At 42.9% G+C, this 20,259-nt stretch overlaps 1 protein-coding gene across 2 annotated transcripts; it reads left to right on the top strand.

Annotated features, from left to right (window-relative positions):
- The first annotated feature begins 296 nt into the window (after window positions 1-296).
- Window positions 297-20,077, top strand: LOC115178503 (heme-binding protein 1). 2 transcript variants are annotated; one of them, XM_029739716.1, is made up of 6 exons: window positions 297-356; window positions 16,034-16,219; window positions 16,826-16,917; window positions 17,360-17,501; window positions 17,792-17,975; window positions 18,492-20,077. In XM_029739716.1, exons 2-6 carry the CDS (start codon window positions 16,060-16,062, stop codon window positions 18,664-18,666), a joined length of 753 nt encoding a protein of 250 aa, XP_029595576.1. In that variant the 5' UTR covers window positions 297-356; window positions 16,034-16,059; the 3' UTR covers window positions 18,667-20,077. The 2 variants fall into 2 exon arrangements, with proteins under 2 accessions (XP_029595576.1, XP_029595575.1); XM_029739715.1 differs by lacking the exon at window positions 297-356 and adding an exon at window positions 5,612-5,729.
- Window positions 20,078-20,259: the final 182 nt, after the last annotated feature.

Genomic DNA, 20,259 nt, shown 5'->3' with positions numbered 1-20,259 from the left:
TAGTTTTTATTTAAAAATGTATTATTTATACCAGCATTTCTTTAAAAAGTTTACACCAATCAGGTTTGTTGAAAGCTATTGTATAGGGCAGGTTAAATTTAAAGGGGAACTGCAGCGGCTGATTTGGCCTTGTTTTTTGGGTTGCTCCTCAAGAAATCCTGGTGGCCATGACAAAAGCAAAACTTTGATGTTGGTGTTTCTTGGGTGTGTCCTTGCCACCATCAAGACACGCCCATCTGTCAGAACCTTGCCTGTAGCTGTTTCACCCTACTCAACAAACAAACCTCATGCATGTTGAGTTCAATAACTACAGGCAGATACATGTATGGTGAGATGCCGGAGGGAGCTTTAAATAGGTCAGTAGCCTACAGAGTCATTTGAGAAGAATGCAATTGCTGAATTTATGCTGTTATTCTAAACAAAGTGTTTTGATAACTTTCAAATGTAGTAACAGGTCAATGTAGAATAAACAAGCCTTTACATAATTACCACAGAAGCAGTGTTCTTTCTACTAATATAACAGTGCGCACCTTTTGTCATTCCCACAAAAAAGCAACCAGTAGTTATCCCTGTGCGAAAAGCAATCCAGAGAAGTCACCTACTGTGAGGTTTCAGTCCATTTCTACAGTGCCCAAAGATAAAGATCAGCAGAATACTGTTTTTTTTTTTGTATCCTACAGTTTGTCAATACCGCCGTGAGAAAGTACACTGATGTTGGCTCGCGATGGTAGTACGGCACGCCGTCTTGGGGTCAACAAAATGATTGTATCTTGTATAACTTCTTCTGGCCTAGTCTGAAACAGGATGTTGTGGCTTACTGTAAATTCGTTCGTTTGCCAGCGGATGGGTAAACCGAACCAAGCTGTGCCGGTTGCATCTTTGTAGTATATTCCTGCTTTTGACATGCCTTTCAGCAGGGTTCTGGTGGACTGTGATGGTCCTTTGCTCAAAGCAGAGTGGTAACAAGTTTCTTTTGACCATCATGTGCGCTGCCATTCCACTGAGGAAAATCACGAGAGGAATGTTACTACGGATAGTGCAGCAGTTCCCCCTTTAAAATCAGACATGTCCGTGGTCGAGCCAACTTGGTTGCTGATTGTCTTTCAAGAGAGGGCAGTCAATAAGTTTTGTCTTTTGTGTTGAGCCAGTGTGTAGCCCTGGCTCACAATTTGATTTTGACTGCACGTTTTGCCATTTTGGAGATGAGTATTGTTTTGGTTGCGCTAGTTCCAAGGGGACGAGAGTTATAGGAGCGTACAGTATGTGACTTTCTCAACTTCAGTTTTAGACAGCTATAAAAAATATCTACAAATTCATAATAAAGATTGTAAAACATTTTTTTTTTAAAGCATATACATTTAAAAATAAGAGGTGGCTATTTTGTCTTGTTTTTGCAATGAGTTGTTTTCTGTTGGTGATGAGAGAACTTGTCCAACAAAATTATAGGATATATTTGTTGTCTTAAGGAGGAAGGTTTACAGGCTTTGGTTTTTCCATGTATTTTTTTGAGGTTGGACTTTAGCACGTAAATCTTGGTGTTGCCTTGTTAGTCAGTATGTGTTACACCTGTGCTGGTTGCCATCTTGTTATTGGGAAGGCGTTTCACATGTGCTGGCCCATGTGCTATTTAAGAGTGGGTGGCCCAGCGCTCCACTTGTCAAATCAAATCAAAGTTTATTTGTCACGTGCACTGAATACAACAGGTGAAATGCTTACAGTGAAATGCTTACTTACAGGCTCTAACCAACAGTGCAAAAAAAGGTATTAGGTGAACAATAGGTAAAGAAATAAAACAGTAAACACACAATGCAGATCTTCCGGTTAGCCACTGTGCGGGAGCAATGGTTGGTTTGCCCAATTGAGGTAGTATGTACATGAATGTATAGTTAAAGTGACTATGCATATATGATAAACAGAGAGTAGCAGCAGCATAAAAAGAGGGGTGGGGGGGTACTGAATGCAAATAGTCCGGGTAGCCATGTGTTATGGTCTTGATAGAGGCGGAGGGTTAACACCTTTAGGGTTAACGCCTTTTTCCCCACCTTTTTGGTTTTCTTACTGTCTTTAAATTTGGTGTGGGTTTTTCTTTTGTTTTCCTCTTCTTAGGCTAATTTAGTGGGTGCTCATGGTGGGTGTCTTGAAGGTTCCAGTTGTTGTTCATTGCTAGTCAACTTTCAGTGGACACCCGCATGAGTGTCTTTCAGAACCCCTTCTAAAACCCCACCTGTTTTGGTTGTTGTCTGACTCTCCCTTCTGTTTGAGTGACATTTGGTTTTCTTGATGGGGAATGTTACTTCAGCTAAGACTGAAAAGCCAGAGAGGTCATTATATTCCAGTGTTTCTGGTTATACTCACCAGTGAGGTCATTATATTCCAGTCTCTCTGGTTATACTCGCCACCACTAGTCGTTGCACACCAAGCTAGCATTACTGGTGCAGACTTGGGGACCAACGAACTCCAACCACCTATTCTGCATACTAGGGTCCTTTGGCAGGGCTAACTATTCTGCGTACTAGGGTCCTTTGGCAGGGCTAACTATTCTGCGTACTAGGGTCCTTTGGCAGGGCTAACTATTCTGCGTACTAGGGTCCTTTGGCAGGGCTAACTATTCTGCATACTAGGGTCCTTTGGCAGGGCTAACTATTCTGCATACTAGGGTCCTTTGGCAGGGCTAACTATTCTGCGTACTAGGGTCCTTTGGCAGGGCTAACTATTCTGCATACTAGGGTCCTTTGGCAGGGCTAACTATTCTGCGTACTAGGGTCCTTTGGCAGGGCTAACTATTCTGCGTACTAGGGTCCTTTGGCAGGGCTAACTATTCTGCGTACTAGGGTCCTTTGGCAGGGCTAACTATTCTGCGTACTAGGGTCCTTTGGCAGGGCTAACTATTCTGCGTACTAGGGTCCTTTGGCAGGGCTAACTATTCTGCGTACTAGGGTCCTTTGGCAGGGCTAACTATTCTGCGTACTAGGGTCCTTTGGCAGGGCTAACTATTCTGCGTACTAGGGTCCTTTGGCAGGGCTAACTATTCTGCATACTAGGGTCCTTTGGCAGGGCTAACTATTCTGCATACTAGGGTCCTTTGGCAGGGCTAACTATTCTGCATACTAGGGTCCTTTGGCAGGGCTAACTATTCTGCATACTAGGGTCCTTTGGCAGGGCTAACTATTCTGCATACTAGGGTCCTTTGGCAGGGCTAACTATTCTGCGTACTAGGGTCCTTTGGCAGGGCTAACTATTCTGCATACTAGGGTCCTTTGGCAGGGCTAACTATTCTGCATACTAGGGTCCTTTGGCAGGGCTAACTATTCTGCATACTAGGGTCCTTTGGCAGGGCTAACTATTCTGCATACTAGGGTCCTTTGGCAGGGCTAACTATTCTGCGTACTAGGGTCCTTTGGCAGGGCTAACTATTCTGCGTACTAGAGTCCTTTGGCAGGGCTAACTATTCTGCATACTAGGGTCCTTTGGCAGGGCTAACTATTCTGCGTACTAGGGTCCTTTGGCAGGGCATGCATTGCAAGACATAAAACTTTGGCTGTGGAGGCATGGTCAATCCGTATAGGGCCTTTGAAAGCATTGGGGATGATGACACAATGGATTCCCATTCAATGAAGGGACACAACAATTTCAAAGATTTTGCAGTTACAGTTCATATAAGGAAATCAGTCAATTGAAATAAATTCATTAAGCCCCAATCAATGGATTTCACATGATTGGGAATGCAGATATGCATCTGTTGGTCACAGATACGTAAAAAAAGGGCCTTGGATCAGAAAACCAGTCAGTATCTGGTGTGACCACCATTTGCCTCATGCAGCGCAACATCTCCTTTGCATAGAGTTGATCAGGCTGTTGATTGTGGCCTGTGGAATGTTGTCCCACTCTTCAATGGCTGCGCGAAGTTGATGGATATTGGCGGGAACTGGAACACTGTTGTACATGCTCAATGGGTGACATGTCTGGTGAGAATTTTGGGCATGGAAGAACTGGGACATTTTCAGCTTCCAGGAATTGTGTACAGATCCTTGTGACATGGGGCCGTGCATTATCATGTTAAAACAGGAGGTGATGGTGGTGGATGAATGGCACGACAATTGGCCTCAGAATCTTATCACGGTATCTCTGTACTCAAATTGCCATTGATAAAATGCAGTTATGTTCGTTGTCTGTAGCTTATGCCTGCCCATACCATAACCCCACCGCCACCATGGGGTACTCTGTTCACAACGTTGACATCAGCAAACAGCTCGCCCACACAACGACATACATGTGGTATGCGGTTGTGAGGCCTGTTAGATGTACTGCCAAATTCTCTAAAACGACATTGGTTGAGAAATTAACATTAAATTATCTGGCAACAGCTCTGATGGACATTCCTGCAGTCAGCATGCAAATTGCAAGCTCCCTCAACTTGATACATCTGTGGCATTGTGTTGTGACAAAACTGCACATGTTAGTGGCCTTTTATTGTCCCCAGCACAAGGTACACATGTGTAATGATCATGCTGTTTATTCAGCTTCTTCATATGCCTCATCTGTCAGGTGGATGGATTATCTTGGCAATGGAGAAATGCTCACTAACAGTACACTAATTAATGCAAAAACATCTGAGCAAAATAAGTGTTTTGTGCTTATGGAAAATTTCAGGGATCTGTTTATTCCAGTTCATGAAACATGGGATCAGCACTTTACATGTTGCGTTTATATTTTTCTTCAGTGTAGTTTTTCCACAATTAAACATTTCCACATACATAGATCCACATAACTCGACATGACTAGGCAAGGACGTATTGCTCAACAGTCGAAACAGAAAAAGACAAGTACATTTTTTGTTTTTTTGACGAGACTGCCTTTATGACAAAAATTATCCTATTATCACTTTGTAGTCAATTTTGACACTAGAATAATTGTTTCTGACTCATATCGAAGCCACATAGGCCATTTTCAAAGTGATTAGTTGCTTTTTAGGGGCAGTCACTATACACTTAACAAAATACAATATGTAATCGGAATTACTCAATATAGAGTCTGCAAAACTTGAATTGGTCTCTTGTGCTGGGCAATGGGTTTAATACAGAGTGCTGGTGACTCTACTCCAGCCGCTACATTCATTACAATCCAATACACTGCATATGAATTACATACTGTATGGGTTTATAGATATAAACTGCTGTATATGCTGAGGTAAAAGTGGGTTGGGAATACTCAGTAGGATCTGTAGGTCGAGTAGAAAGTGCAGCTTGGTATTTAGACTTCAGTCCCCCCCAAAATAACACCATATATCGATTCTACAGACCCTACTCTACTGAGAATTACCAACCTCTCTTTTGACTCAGCACATAGAATACTTTTTTCTCTACAGCCCAATGTTGTGAACATACAGATCTGAACATTGTGTTTTTTGATAGTGGTCTTACAAAATGTTTTTAGAAGCATATTTGTAATTGTTTTCATAAAGTCCTTTTTGCGTTTGTTTTTATGTACAATAAAAATAGGACATTGATTAAAATGTAATACTGTATCTTTTGAAATAGTTATCCACATTTTAATGTTCGGAAATGCTGGCTTTTATTTTGAAGGAATTGTTATTAGCATACATAACTGACGTCATCGTTTGTGCTGCTGGCAGAATACTAGAGCGGCATTGAATTTATATGTCCTGTTTTGATTGTACAGTAGATCAGAAGGAGTAGTGCTCAAATACGATCCTTTACTTTGTTGACCAGGTAAGAACGCCGACTTTATCACTAAATGTTACATTCGGGTAAACGAGTTGGTCTAAACAAGTGTTCAGGGAAGAATATAACAAATTAATAGCTAAATGTCCGAAAAGTCCACAGATTCTACACAATTAATAACCGATTGGGGCTTAACCAATATAAATTATTGTAAAAAAAAAAGCTATGAGTTGTCTATCCTAAAGCCTATTAACTTCATGGCAGGCGTTCAAGCAACCCCTAGTGACATTTTTGCCGCGTTATTGGGTGTGCTGGTTCCCTAGGGTTGACCTACTTTTGCTGTCACGCATTGCAGTCAGTGTGTTTGTTCGACATTGCAGGTGACTTGCCGACTGACTGATCTACAAATTACCTTGCATCACATAACTACTCATTATTTGTTGATCAGCCAGTGTCACCATTTACCCACAATGCATCATGGATTTGACGCTCGCGAACACGGTAGTGAGTTCACTGCCTATTTAATTGTCTCGTCAGCGATGATTAATCGGATGTTGTATTAAAATCCTTGATGAAACCTGTGCAGTTGTGCACTCCTTTTAGTGGTTTTGTTAGCGCACTGTGGTAAAGTGTTTTTGTGTTAGGTTTGTGTTGAGTAATGTGCAGCCCGGCTGCCGTAGTAAACTGAGTTTAATTATGTGGGGTAAAAGCCGATGTATGGTCAATCCGTTCTCTGTAGCGGCAGTACAGCATTTACTGAGATGCGACCTCTGCAGAAGTCAAAAGCATTCATACTGCTTGCGCTTTGGGGAGCTGTCATACGCGTCCAATAAATTGGTCTGCGGTGCACCACTCGTAGTGATAGCCTTTCAGCTAATTACGAACAACTGGCCGAACGAAATGACAAGACCTTACCTCTTCTGAGATGTTGGGGTAGGAGCTCAGCCAATTCTATCACGAAGCAAAAATGCTGCACCGGTTTTTCCACCTGCATCTCCCCGATGCCCCCCAGCAAAATTAGGCTACCTTCAGGCTATTGTTTATTTCACACTATGTTGAGGTAAACATCAGAGTATAATTATTGTATGGACGTCAACCCCAATACATGTTCATGTCATCAATCAACTGCATTACAGTTAAAAGTGACTGAATACCACCACTGATTTGTGTATGCGAGCTATGCCACCAGTTTATACGAATGGGAGCATAGCAGCACTTCTTCTAAACCGGAAAAGGGACAACTTCTAAATGTTATGCAGCGAAAACAGCCAAATATATAAAAATCAGATTTTAATAACCACATTGTGGGCCTGTTACAATACATAAATCATGACGGATTTGACAAATATCCACTTTGATCAGATTTGTTGAATGTGTACAAATCCTCCCTGATCTCCTTCCAGGAGTTCTAACTCCTTTTTGTGTCTTTGAAATCCCGACACGAGGTGTCATAAATAAATATTTTATTTGTGAACTTGTTCTGATAGACTTTAATCAAAGTTCTCCATGTTTGTGTTTATACGGGATGTACCGCCCCCACCTAATGCCAACCAACATGTCAATACAGAGCTATCATCAAATCAAATCAAATCAAATTTATTTATATAGCCCTTCGTACATCAGCTGAAATCTCAAAGTGCTGTACAGAAACCCAGCCTAAAACCCCAAACAGCAAGCAATGCATGTGAAAGAAGCACGGTGGCTGGGAAAAACTCCCTAGGAAAAACTCCTGAGAAAGGCCAAAAACCTAGGAAGAAACCTAGAGAGGAACCAGGCTATGAGGGGTGGCCAGTCCTCTTCTGGCTGTGCCGGGTGGATATTATAACAGAACATGGTCAAGATGTTAAAATGTTCGTAAATGACCAGCATGGTCAAATAATAATAATCATAGTAATTGTCGAGGGTGCAACAAGCACGTCCGGTGAACAGGTCAGGGTTCCGTAGCCGCAGGCAGAACAGTTGAAACTGGAGCAGCAGCATGGCCAGGTGGACTGGGGACAGCAAGGAGTCATCATGCCAGGTAGTCCTAGGGCTCAGGTCCTCCGAGAGAAAGAAAGAAACAAAGAGAGAATTAGAGAGAGCATATTTACATTCACACAGGACACCGGATAAGACAAGAGAATACTCCAGATGTAACAGACTGACCCTAGCCCCCCGACACATAAACTACTGCAGCATAAATACTGGAGGCTGAGACAGGAGGGATCAGAAGACACTGTGGCCCCATCCGATGATACCCCCGGACAGGGCCAAACAGGCAGGATATAACCCCACCCACTTTGCCAAAGCACAGCCCCCACACCACTAGAGGGATATCTACAACCACCAACTTACCGTCCGAAGACAAGGCCGAGTATAGCCCACAAAGATGTCCGCCACGGCACAACCCAAGGGGGGGGCGCCAACCCAGACAGGAAGACCACGTCAGTGGCTCAACCCACTCAAGTGACGCACCCCTCCCATGGACGGCATGGAAGAACACCAGTAAGTCAGTGACTCAGCCCCTGTAAAAGGGTTAGAGGCAGAGAATCCCAGTGGGAAGAGGGGAACCGACAAGGCAGAGACAGCAAGGGCGGTTCGTTGCTCCAGCCTTTCCGTTCACCTTCACACTCCTGGGCCAGACTATACTTAATCATAGGACCTACTGAAGAGATAAGTCTTCAGTAAAGACTTAAAGGTTGAGACTGAGTCTGCGTCTCTCACATGGGTAGGCAGACCATTCCATAAAAATGGAGCTCTATAGGAGAAAGCCCTACCTCCAGCCGTTTGCTTAGAAATTCTAGGGACAATTAGGAGGCCTGCGTCTTGTGACCGTAGCGTACGTGTAGGTATGTACGGCAGGACCAAATCGGAAAGATAGGTAGGAGCAAGCCCATGTAATGCTTTGTAGGTTAGCAGTAAAACCTTGAAATCAGCCCTTGCCTTAACAGGAAGCCAGTGTAGGGAAGCTAGCACTGGAGTAATATGATCACATTTTTTGGTTCTAGTCAGGATTCTAGCAGCCGTATTTAGCACTAACTGAAGTTTGTTTAGTGCTTTATCCGGGTAGCCGGAAAGTAGAGCATTGCAGTAGTCGAGCCTAGAAGTAACAAAAGCATGGATTAATTTTTCTGCGTCATTTTTGGACAGAAAGTTTCTGATTTTTGCAATGTTACGTAGATGGAAAAAAGCTGTCCTTGAAGCAGTCTTGATATGTTCTTCAAAAGAGAGATCAGGGTCCAGAGTAACGCCGAGGTCCTTCACAGTTTTATTTGAGACGACTGTACAACCATCCAGATTAATTGTCAGATTCAACAGAAGATCTCTTTGTTTCTTGGGACCTAGGACAAGCATCTCTGTTTTGTCCGAGTTTAAAAGTAGAAAATTTGCAGCCATCCACTTCCTTATGTCTGAAACACAGGCTTCTAGCGAGAGCAATTTTGGGGCTTCACCATGTTTCATTGAAATGTACAGCTGTGTGTCGTCCGCATAGCAGTGAAATTTAACATTATGTTTTCGAATGACATCCCCAAGAGGTAAAATATATAGTGAAAACAATAGTGGTCCTAGAACGGAACCTTGAGGAACACCGAAATTTACAATTGATTTGTCAGAGGACGAACCATTCACAGAGACAAACTGATATCTTTCCGACAGATAAGATCTAAACCAGGCCAGAACTTGTCCATGTAGACCAATTTGGGTTTCCAATCTCTCCAAAAGAATGTGGTGATCGATGGTATCAAAAGCGGCACTAAGATCTAGGAGCATGAGGACAGATGCAGAGCCTCGGTCTGACGTCATTAAAAGGTCATTTACCACCTTCACAAGTGCAGTCTCAGTGCTATGATGGGGTCTAAAACCAGACTGAAGCGTTTCGTATACATTGTTTGTCTTCAGGAAGGCAGTGAGTTGCTGCGCAACAACTTTTTCTAAAATTTTTGAGAGGAATGGAAGATTCGATATAGGCCGATAGTTTTTTATAATTTCTGGGTCAAGATTCGGCTTTTTCAAGAGAGGCTTTATTACTGCCACTTTTAGTGAGCTTGGTACACATCCGGTGGATAGAGAGCCGTTTATTATGTTCAACATAGGAGGGCCAAGCACAGGAAGCAGCTCTTTCAGTAGTTTAGTTGGAATAGGGTCCAGTATGCAGCTTGAAGGTTTGGAGGCCATGATTATTTTCATCATTGTGTCAAGAGATATAGTACTAAAACACTTTAGTATCTCCCTTGAGCCAAGGTCCTGGCAGAGTTGTGCAGACTCTGGACAATGAAGCCCTGGAGGAATACCCAGATTTAAAGAGGAGTCCGTAATTTGCTTTCTAATGATCATGATCTTTTCCTCAAAAAAGTTCATAAATTTATTACTGCTGAAGTGAAAGCCATCCTCCATTTGCGAATGCTGCTTTTTAGTTAGCTTTGCGACAGTGTCAAAAAGAAATTTCGGATTGTTCTTATTTTCCTCAATTAAGTTGGAAAAATAGGATGATCGTGCAGCAGTGAGGGCTCTTCGATACTGCACGGTACTGTCTTTCCAAGCTAGTCGGAAGACTTCCAGTTTAGTGTGGCGCCATTTCCGTTCCAATTTTCTGGAAGCTTGCTTCAGAGCTCGTGTATTTTCTGTATACCAGGGAGCTAGTTTCTTATGACAGATGTTTTTAATTTTTAGGGGTGCAACTGCATCTAGGGTATTGCGCAAGGTTGAATTGAGTTCCTCGGTTAGGTGGTTAACTGATTCTTGTCCTCTGACGTCCTTGGGTAGGCAGAGGGAGTCTGGAAGGGCATCAAGGAATCTTTGGGTTGTCTGAGAATTTATAGCACGACTTTTAATCTTCCTTGGTTGGGGTCTGAGCAGATTATTTGTTGCAATTGTAAACGCAATAAAATGGTGGTCCGATAATCCAGGATTATGAGGAAAAACATTAAGATCCACAACATTTATTCCATGGGACAAAACTAGGTCCAGAGTATGACTGTGGCAGTGAGTAGGTCCAGAGACATGTTGGACAAAACCCACTGAGTCGATGATGGCTCCGAAAGCCTTTTGGAGTGGGTCTGTGGACTTTTCCATGTGAATGTTAAAGTCACCAAAAATTAGAATATTATCTGCTATGACTACAAGATCCGATAGGAATTCAGGGAACTCAGTAAGGAACACTGCATATGGCCCAGGAGGCCTGTAAACAGTAGCTATAAAAAGTGATTGAGTAGGCTGCATAGATTTCATGACTAGAAGCTCAAAAGACGAAAACGTCATTGTTTTTTTTTTTGTAAATTGAAATTTGCTATCGTAAATGTTAGCAACACCTCCGCCTTTGCCGGATGCACGGGGGGTTTGGTCACTAGTGTAACCAGGGGGTGAGGCCTCATTTAACACAGTAAATTCATCAGGCTTAAGCCATGTTTCAGTCAGGCCAATCACATCAAGATTATGATCAGTGATTAGTTCATTGACTATAACTGCCTTGGAAGTGAGGGATCTAACATTAAGTAACCCAATTTTGAGATGTGAAGTATCACAATCTCTTTCAATAATGGCAGGAATGGAGGAGGTCTTTATACTAGTAAGATTACTGAAGCGAACACCGCCATTTTTAATTTTGCCCAACCAAGATCGAGGCACAGACACGGTCTCAATGGAGAAAGCTGAGCTGACTACGCTAACTGTGCTAGTGGCAGACTCCACTAAGCTGGCAGGCTGGCTAACAGCCTGTTGCCTGGCCTGCACCCTATTTCATTGTGGAGCTAGAGGAGTTAGAGCCCTGTCTATGTTCGTAGATAAGATGAGAGCACCCCTCCAGCTAGGATGGAGTCCGTCACTCCTCAGCAGGCCAGGCTTGGTCCTGTTTGTGGGTGAATCCCAGAAAGAGGGCCAGTTATCTACAAATTCTATCTTTTGGGAGGGGCAGAAAACAGTTTTCATCCAGCGATTGAGTTGTGAGACTCTGCTGTAGAGCTCATCACTCCCCCTAACTGGGAGGGGGCCAGAGACAATTACTCGATGCCGACACATCTTTCTAGCTGATTTACACGCTGAAGCTATATTGCGCTTGGTGACCTCTGACTGTTTCATCCTAACATCGTTGGTGCCGACGTGGATAACAATATCTCTATACTCTCTACACTCGCCAGTTTTAGCTTTAGCCAGCACCGTCTTTAGATTAGCCTTAACGTCGGTAGCCCTGCCCCCTGGTAAACAGTGTATGATCGCTGGATGATTAGTTTTAAGTCTAATACTGCGGGTAATGGAGTCGCCAATGACTAGGGTTTTCAATTTGTCAGAGCTAATGGTGGGAGCCGTCGGCGTCTCAGACCCCACAACGGGAGGAGCAGAGACCAGAGAAGTCTCGGCCTCCGACTCCGACTCGCTTAACGGGGAGAACCGGTTGAAAGTTTCTGTCGGCTGAATAAGCGACACCGGTTGAGCATTCCTACAGCGTTTCCCTCCAGAAGCCATGAGAAAGATGTCCGGCTGCGGGGACCGTGCGAGGGGGTTTATACTAACGTTACTATCTGTACTTACTGGTGGCACAGACGCTGTTTCATCCTTTCCTACACTGAAATGACCCTTGCCTAACGATTGCGTCTGAAGCTGGGCTTGCAGCACAGCTATCCTTGCCGTAAGGCGATCGTTCTCCTGTATATTATGAGTACAACGACTGCAATTAGAAGGCATCATGTTAATGTTACTTAGCTTCGGCTGTTTGAAGTCCTGACGAACCATGTCCAGATAAAACCTCCGGGGTAGGAAAGTTGAATGAAAAAAAAGTTGAGTGAGGGAAAAAGTAAAAATATACGGTAATGAAAAAGTAAAAACCGTCAGGTAGCAAAGTAAAAACGGCAACAAAAACGCACAACAGCGTAAACAAGTCTGCAAGTTGTGACCGGAAACAGGAAACAGGAAACAGGATGTAACATTAGACCGGCATTAGACCGGCTATGCGGAGCAATTCGAATTGTTACCTCAATTTGGCCTCCAGAGGCTCCACAATTGCGTCACACCCTTGGTACGGAGACCCCGAACAACATTTCCAGATGAAGCGTAAATCAGCTTTTCAAATCAAAATGTATTTGTCACATGCGTCGAATACAACAGTTACTGTTACTGTGAAATTCTTACTTACAAGCCCTTAACCAACATTGCAGTTAAAAGAAATAGAGTTAAGAAAATATTTACCAAATAAACTAAAGTAAAAAAATATATTAAAGTAACACAATAAAAGGACAATAATAAAAGGACAATAATATTCAGGGGGTACAGGTACCAAGTCAATGTGCAGGGGTACAGGTTAGTCTAGGTAATTTCTACATGTAGGTAGGGGTAAAGTGACTATGCATAGATAATGAACAGCAGGTAGCAGCAGTGTAAAAACAAAGGGTGAGGCGGGCAATGTAAATAGTCCGGGTGGCCATTTGATTATTTGTTCAGCAGTCTTATGGCTTGGGGGTAGAAGCTGTTAAGGAACCTTTCGGACCTAGACTTGTCGCTCCGGTACTGCTTGCCGCGCGGTAGCAGAGAGAACAGTGTAAAGACTTGGGTGACTGGAGTCTTTGCCAATTTTTTTGGCCTTCCTCTGACCCCGCCTATTATAGAGGTCTTGGATGGCAGGAAGCTTGGCCCCAGTGATATACTGGGCCGTACGCACTACCCTCTGTAGCACCTTATGGTTGGATGCCGAACAGTTGCCATACTAGGTGGTAATGCAACCGGTCAGGATGCTCTCGATGGTGCAGCTGTATAACTTTTTGAGGATCTGGGGACCCATGCCAAATCTTTTTAGTCTCCTGAGGGGGAAAAGGCATTGTCATGCCCTCTTTACAACTGACTCCACTACAGCCCCGTCGATGTGAATGGGGGCGAGTTCGGCCCTCCTTTTCCTGTAGTCCACGATCAGCTCCTTTGTCTTGTTCACGTTGCGGGAGAGGTTGTTGTCCTGGCACCACACTGCCAGGTCTCTCACCTCCTCCCTATAGGCTGTCTCATCATTGTCGGTGATCAGGCCTACCGCTGTTGGAGTCGTCCTTGGCCACGCAGTCGTGGGTGAACAGGGAGTACAGAAGGGGACTAAGCACGCACCCATGAGGGGCCCCTGTGTTGAGTATCAGCTCACCCGATGTGTTGTTGCCTACCCTGATTACCTGGGGGCAGCCCGCCAGGAAGTCCACAGTCCAGTTTCAGAGGGGGGTGTTTAGTCCCAGGGTCCTTAGCTTAGTGATGAGTTTTGTGGGCGCTATGGTGTTGAACGCTGAGCTGTAGTCGATGAACAAAATTCTCACATATGTGTTCCTTTTTGTCCAGGTGGGAAAGGGCAGTGTGGAGTTTGATTGAGATTGCGTCATCTGTGGATCTGTTTGGGCGGTATGCGAATTGGAGTGGGTCTAGGCTTTCCGGGATGATGGTGTTGATGTGAGCCATGAACAGCCTTTCAAAGCACTTCATAGCTACCGACGTGAGTGCTACGGGGCGGTAGTCATTTAGGCAGGTTACTTTCACTTTCTTGGGCACAGGGACTATGGTGGTCTGCTTGAAACATGTAGATATTACAGATTCGGTCAGGGAGAGGTTGAAAATGTCAGTGAAGACACTTGCCAGTTGGTCCGCGCATGCTCTGAGTACCCATCCTGGAAATCCATCTGGCCCTGCGGCCTTGTGAATGTTGACCTGTTTAAAGGTCCTGCTCACATCGGCTACAGAGAGCGGGATCACACAGTCGTCCGGAACAGCTGGTGCTGTCATGCATGCGTCAGTGTTGGTTGCCTCGAAGCGACCATAAAAGGCATTTAGCCCATCTAGTAGTTCGCATCACTGGGCAGCTTGCCGGTGGGTTTCCCTTTGTCGACCGTAATAGTTTGCAAGCCCTGCCACATCCGACGAGCGTCAGAACCGGTGTAGTAGGATTCAATCTTAATCCTGTATTGACGCTTTTCCTGTTTGATGGTTTGGCTGAGGGCATAGTGGGATTTCTTATAAGCGTCCGGGTTAGTTTCCTGCTCCTTGAAATCGGCAGCTCTAGCCTTTAGCTCGGTGTGGATGTTGCCTTTAATCCATGACTTCTGGTTGGGATATGTACGTACGGTCACTGTGGGGATGACGTTGCCGATAGACTTATTGATGAAGCCAGTGACTGAGGTGGTATACTCTTCAATGCCATTGAATGAATCCCGGAACATATTCCAGTCTGTGCTAGCAAAACAGTCCTGTAGCGTGTGCAATACAGATTCATTTGTGCTGTTTCTTTACTGTACATTTTCAAACCTGTGTCCTCATGATGGCGCAACAGTAGCCCGATGGTGTAGGCTATTGTGTTTAGGTAAGTTTGTTACAAAAGCCAAGCAAAGGTTGCCCTATAAGCTAATACTAAAAGCTGACAGGTAAAATGCTTTATTCCTTGTTATAAGCATCTATGACTTATATGGTGTATAATAAGATTAGTTCACATTACTGTAGCCATAGAATTATAGGATTTCTGTGACTGTAGCTGGCACTTTCTGAATGAACCACCTTGATTTGGAGCCCTCACTTTAAATGTTATGCATTGTTGGCTAAGACCTATTGTGCAGCAATAAATGTTCTGGAACAATAAATGTATACCCTTGGATCTGATAGCAGATATAATCGGCCATTTGTAATAACACACACATTTGTCTACCATATGGTCGTTTGCAGAGATAGGATAAGCGCCCTACCACAGGCACCAATCCCCCTTAAGCTTTTTTGAAAAGGTCTGACAAGCAGGTTTGATATGATCCAGTGTGACTGTGATTTAAATAGTGAAGTCTGTGTCAAAGCAGCTTCATGTGTCTACATGGTATTACATTAGCCTGTCCATGATCCTGTACAGATCATAATATCCTGTGTAGCCTACATTCAACAAGTGAATAAATGACTGAATAATATCACGTGGTTCTATTTTCTACTGGTAATAATAAGGTAGCACATTATTTTATGGTATTGTTTTCACCTGGTTTTTAATGGGAAATTTTAACAATAGGTACTCTTGGTACTTACTAAAAATAATTGGCTACTACAGTGTAATGTACATTGTTACAGTTTGACCTTGTCTTTTTTGTATTGTATTATTTATAGAAAATCCCATAATATATATATACATATACATATACACACATTATGGGATTTTCTGATTTTTATTGAACAAATTGTGAAGGAGGGTGACAGTGGGGAATGTCGGAGAGAGGTTGTGTCAAAGGGCAGTGTGCTGCATTAACACTAGACCAGCCAGGCCACAACCAAGTCATATCTTAGTAGGCCTAAATGCCTAGTTATTTCCAGGTAAACTGGAAACGGATGTTAACAATGGCCCTATTTCTAGGAAAAGTAACAAACTTGTCTTCTTGGTCTTGTATTTACAGATCTACCCGGCCTGTGGACGAAAACAATGGCACTAATCTCCCTCGAGGATCTCGACGGATTGGAGGATGAAGAACTGGACAATGACATCACTGACAACCCTGATTCAATGGAGGACGACGAGCAGCAGAGGCTGTTCACCCATTGGCAGGCGATCGCCAGCACACACCAGGTGTCCGTCCCCCGAGGTAAGCGAGATAGGCGGTGGAGTAAAATAGTCCCATTCGAGGTAGCTGCTTGGCAGCAGTGTATTTGGAGACAATCAATCTGAGAAATTCGTTGCAACAGGACATGGTTTCTTCCAACAGTTGAAATAAAATCTCAGATTGTAGTTGCTACATCCTGTCCATAAGCAAAGACGGCTAAACAAAGTCCCAGGTAATGATGACTACATTTCAACAATATTGGTGCATTGTTTTTCAGCACATTGTTTTATCTTCCACATTCCAAACCGTCTACAATACAGCAGTATCTCTTGATTGCTATAGTGTGTGTACTGAAGTCTCTATCATGGCGTACTCAAATGGGAATCAGTTTGAGGTCTAGTAAGAAGCTTGTAGATATTAGAGCAGGCCCATTTTCCTAGAGACTTGAATACTTGACATTAGCCCTTGACATTAGACATTAGCCCCCTTTATAAAAGGACATTAGTCCTTTTATAAAGCATAAGCCAATGACGAATTTCCCCCCACTTCACTTGGTTCCGGTGAGGTTTTTACCAGTGAGGTTTGCGCTCAGGCTGCTCTCTGTAAACTTTAAAATAAATGAAGAGGACCCCTGTGTTGTTTTGATAGAAATGACAGGACCAATTCAAGAGCTTACGCAGCGGAACCAAACCCAAGAAAGAGAGCAGGTCCCCTTTGCCTCCATCTCTCAGCATGAAAAGGTACAGTATGTGTCCCTTCCACTTGTTACCAATCTTAGGTCAGGATGACAATGGCAGATATGTTGGCTGGCTGTTCCATTTTCTGGGTCATCTATCCGTCATGTAATGGCAGGAAGTGAAGGGAAGTCTGTAGTAAAAGCTAAATAAAGCCATTTTCTTGTCTTTCTTTTGAGTGTCTGGCATAATAAATAAATAAAGAATGAAAGCTGTGTGTATGTTCAAACGGATTTGTGTAAATGCCTGAGTGCAATGTGGTGTATAAAATCTGTGTTTGTGTGTTGCCTTATGACCATCCATGTATTTGCTTGAGTGCAGTTAATGTTGTGTGTGTGCACGTGCGTGTTTCAGCTTGAGCATCCATGCCATTGCTCGAGTGCAAAGTGAAGTGAAAGATCTCTTATATTCCCTGGATAACGAAGTGTGTGTTTGTCTATTTCTGCAGCTGGGCGAGGTGCTGTTTGAGGAGAGGGTGTACCCTGCAGGGAAGTGGGCGTGCATCACTAAAGGGGAGAAGCTGTACGAGCAGAGCATCTCCATGGGCTTCATGAAACTCATGAAATTCATCTGCAAGGAGAACTCTGTCGGTAAGGGCTTAGTGTTCATGTTACTGTGTAATTATTGATGTAAGTATGGTGCAAAATCTATTGTAATCACTCATTGTTCCACTGTACTTACAGCAGTAACCCTTATCATAACCTTAAGTACAGTGTATCTACAATTCATTGATTTGGGGCCTAGCCTCTATTGTATATTAATTAGTCATTCTTACTGTACTTACATCAGTAATCCTAATCCTTACCATAGACCTAAATATAGTGTATAGTAAGACAGGGTAACAGTGAGAAATTATAATAGCACACTCTTGTATTGACAGGACGCTATTTGGGAATGACTATACCCATTGTGAACAGTATCCAAATGCTGGAGGACGGCAATGGCTTTCAGAAGGACATCTTGACCGCATACTACCTGCCTGCTGAGTTCCAGGCCAACCCGCCCCAGCCAACTGACCCAGACATTACCATACTCCAAAGGGAGGCTGTACGAGTCATCACCCGGTAAGGACACTCCCACCTTTGGCTGACTTCGATACTCAAGCCCCAGGCTTGATTTGAGGCCTATTCTACTTCGCCTGTGGTTTTGAGACCTATTCTGACCTATTTACATATCTACATATAAAAATAGACAATGGATTTAGATAGACAATGTCTAGCCAAAATGGGTGGAAATAATTAGTCAGATTAGTGATAATATCCATGTTGTTGTTTTTTTAACTATACTGGCTGGTTTCCCAGACACAGATTAAGCCTAGTCCTGAATTAAAAAGCACTTACAATGGGGTCTACATTGAGCTTTTTTTGTTGTTGTCCAATACTGGCTTAATCTGTGTGTGGGGAATCAACCCAAACAATAATGCTAACTTCTATAGATAATGGATACGTACTAGCTAGACTCACACACCACTTTGCATTGGTAAGATATCTGGCTAAAATACTATAAGTAAAAAATGATCAGATAATAGCAGTAATGACAGTATTTATTTAAACACGAATAACAAATGCGGTCTTCTGTAGGACGTTCTTCGGCACCACCACGGAGGAGACAATCATGCCTCAGATTAACCTGCTGTGGGAGATGCTGGGCCCCAGCGAGGAGATGCATCGCAACTCCTACATGGTGGCTGTCTACGACAACCCTGGAGTGTCCTGTCGCAGGAACGAGATCTGGTTCATCCGACGAGACCCCTAAATCTCTTATAACATCCACCTGTCCCCTCCCGTATCATCCCCCCTCTGTGCCTCTAGGGTCGCGTTCATTGGCCGCGAAATGGAATAAAAGGGACAAACGGGGAGGGACTACCTGGATTTGGTCCAATAAGCAACACTCATTTTCAGTTTCCAATGCAAAATGTTTTTAAAAATGTTTGTTTTTGTTTTTGCGTGCCCTAATGAACACAACCCAGATGATTCCTGTAATGGGATAGAGTATGGATTAAAATGGGGGGGAATGGGTCTTGGGTTAGTTTTAGTGGTAAAGATGACAAGATTACTTTAAAGATGCTTTTAGGTATACAGTATGGCAGGAAAATACTTATTTAACATTCACTGAGATTGAATGTTTTTTTATGCTCTAGGGGAGCACAAGAAAATACTAACTTCAGTGGCATTTATACCATGTACACAACCAAATATGGTGTTTAAAATACAAGTATATTGTATCTCTGTGAAAAACTGTCTGGGCATTACAAGAGTTAAAACGTGATGGAGATATAAGAGTTATCTTTATTTTATTTTTCTTGCTTTTTATGTAAAAAAAAAATTGGGAATATCATCTAATCATTGCAAACTGGTGTCACATAGTGTCACAGTTCGTTTTACATTTCAGTCATTTAGCAGACGCTCTTATCCAGAGCCACTTACAGCAGTGAGTGCATACATTTTAATATTTTTTTCTTAATGATGTTGATACCATAATGTTTTTTCTAAACTATAATGATTATGTGTTATAGGTCTGTAACGTACTACAAAAATGGTGTATTTGCAGTTGACTAGAGTAGGCATCCAGGTTTAACCTATTATTATCCATATACATAGGTCATTCTGACACAACTTTATCATTCAAAGTTACTTGCTATGATATGTGGGTGTCCTCTTACTCTTAACTGTCATTGAATTTTATCCTGCTAGTGAATTTTGCCCACACTTTGCTACTTTACCTACATTTTGAGGCTGGTGTAGGGATTTTGAGTATAGGTGTCCGAATAAGTAAATGACTATCCCTCTTGCCCCAGCCACAAAGCTGTAAATATGGATAAGACAGATTGGTCATTCGTTACCTTCAGTTGCCACTAGGTGTCAACCAAACAGTAACGTTTGTATTATGTTTTTTGTCGATTTATTTTCTTATTGGTGAATAGCGAATATCTCACAAATTAATAGATTGGTTTTGGTGAGGTTAGTTGTAAATGGAGCTGAGACTGGGACCAGGCTCTTTAGATTTTGAGGACGGTTCAAGCTTTTTGAAGATTCATAACTATAGTTAATGATTGTTGGGGAATGGACGTTTAATTAAAGTGACTTATGAACCTGTCTGTTCAGCATGGCCAAATGATGTGCTTTTACTGTGCTTGCCTCTTTAAAAAAATATATATTTCCCAGTATAAGTGTGTATTTGGTGTATTTGTTTGTATTCTCCAATAATTAGTACGGTATACTTTTGATATGTTAAAATTGCACCCGTCCTCTCTTTTGTGACCTTGTATTTCTATGCTGTTTTCAACTGTTTTCAAAGCATACATTTGAAAATTGCAGTGTGAATTGTAGTGGGTTGCTTCAATTTAAA

Source organism: Salmo trutta, chromosome 38 (genome assembly GCF_901001165.1).
Source record: "Salmo trutta chromosome 38, fSalTru1.1, whole genome shotgun sequence".
Lineage (NCBI taxonomy): Eukaryota > Metazoa > Chordata > Actinopteri > Salmoniformes > Salmonidae > Salmo > Salmo trutta.
Note: the sequence above shows the minus strand (reverse complement) of the source record. Positions and strands in the feature narration are given on the sequence as shown.

Coding starts and splice junctions, on each gene's coding strand:
- LOC115178503 (XM_029739716.1), top strand. CDS start 16,060: ATGGCACTAATCTCCCTCGAGGATCTCGACGGATTGGAGGATGAAGAA. Junction 17,502..17,791: donor CTGCAAGGAGAACTCTGTCG/GTAAGGGCTTAG, acceptor TTGTATTGACAG/GACGCTATTTGGGAATGACT. Junction 17,976..18,491: donor GCTGTACGAGTCATCACCCG/GTAAGGACACTC, acceptor GGTCTTCTGTAG/GACGTTCTTCGGCACCACCA.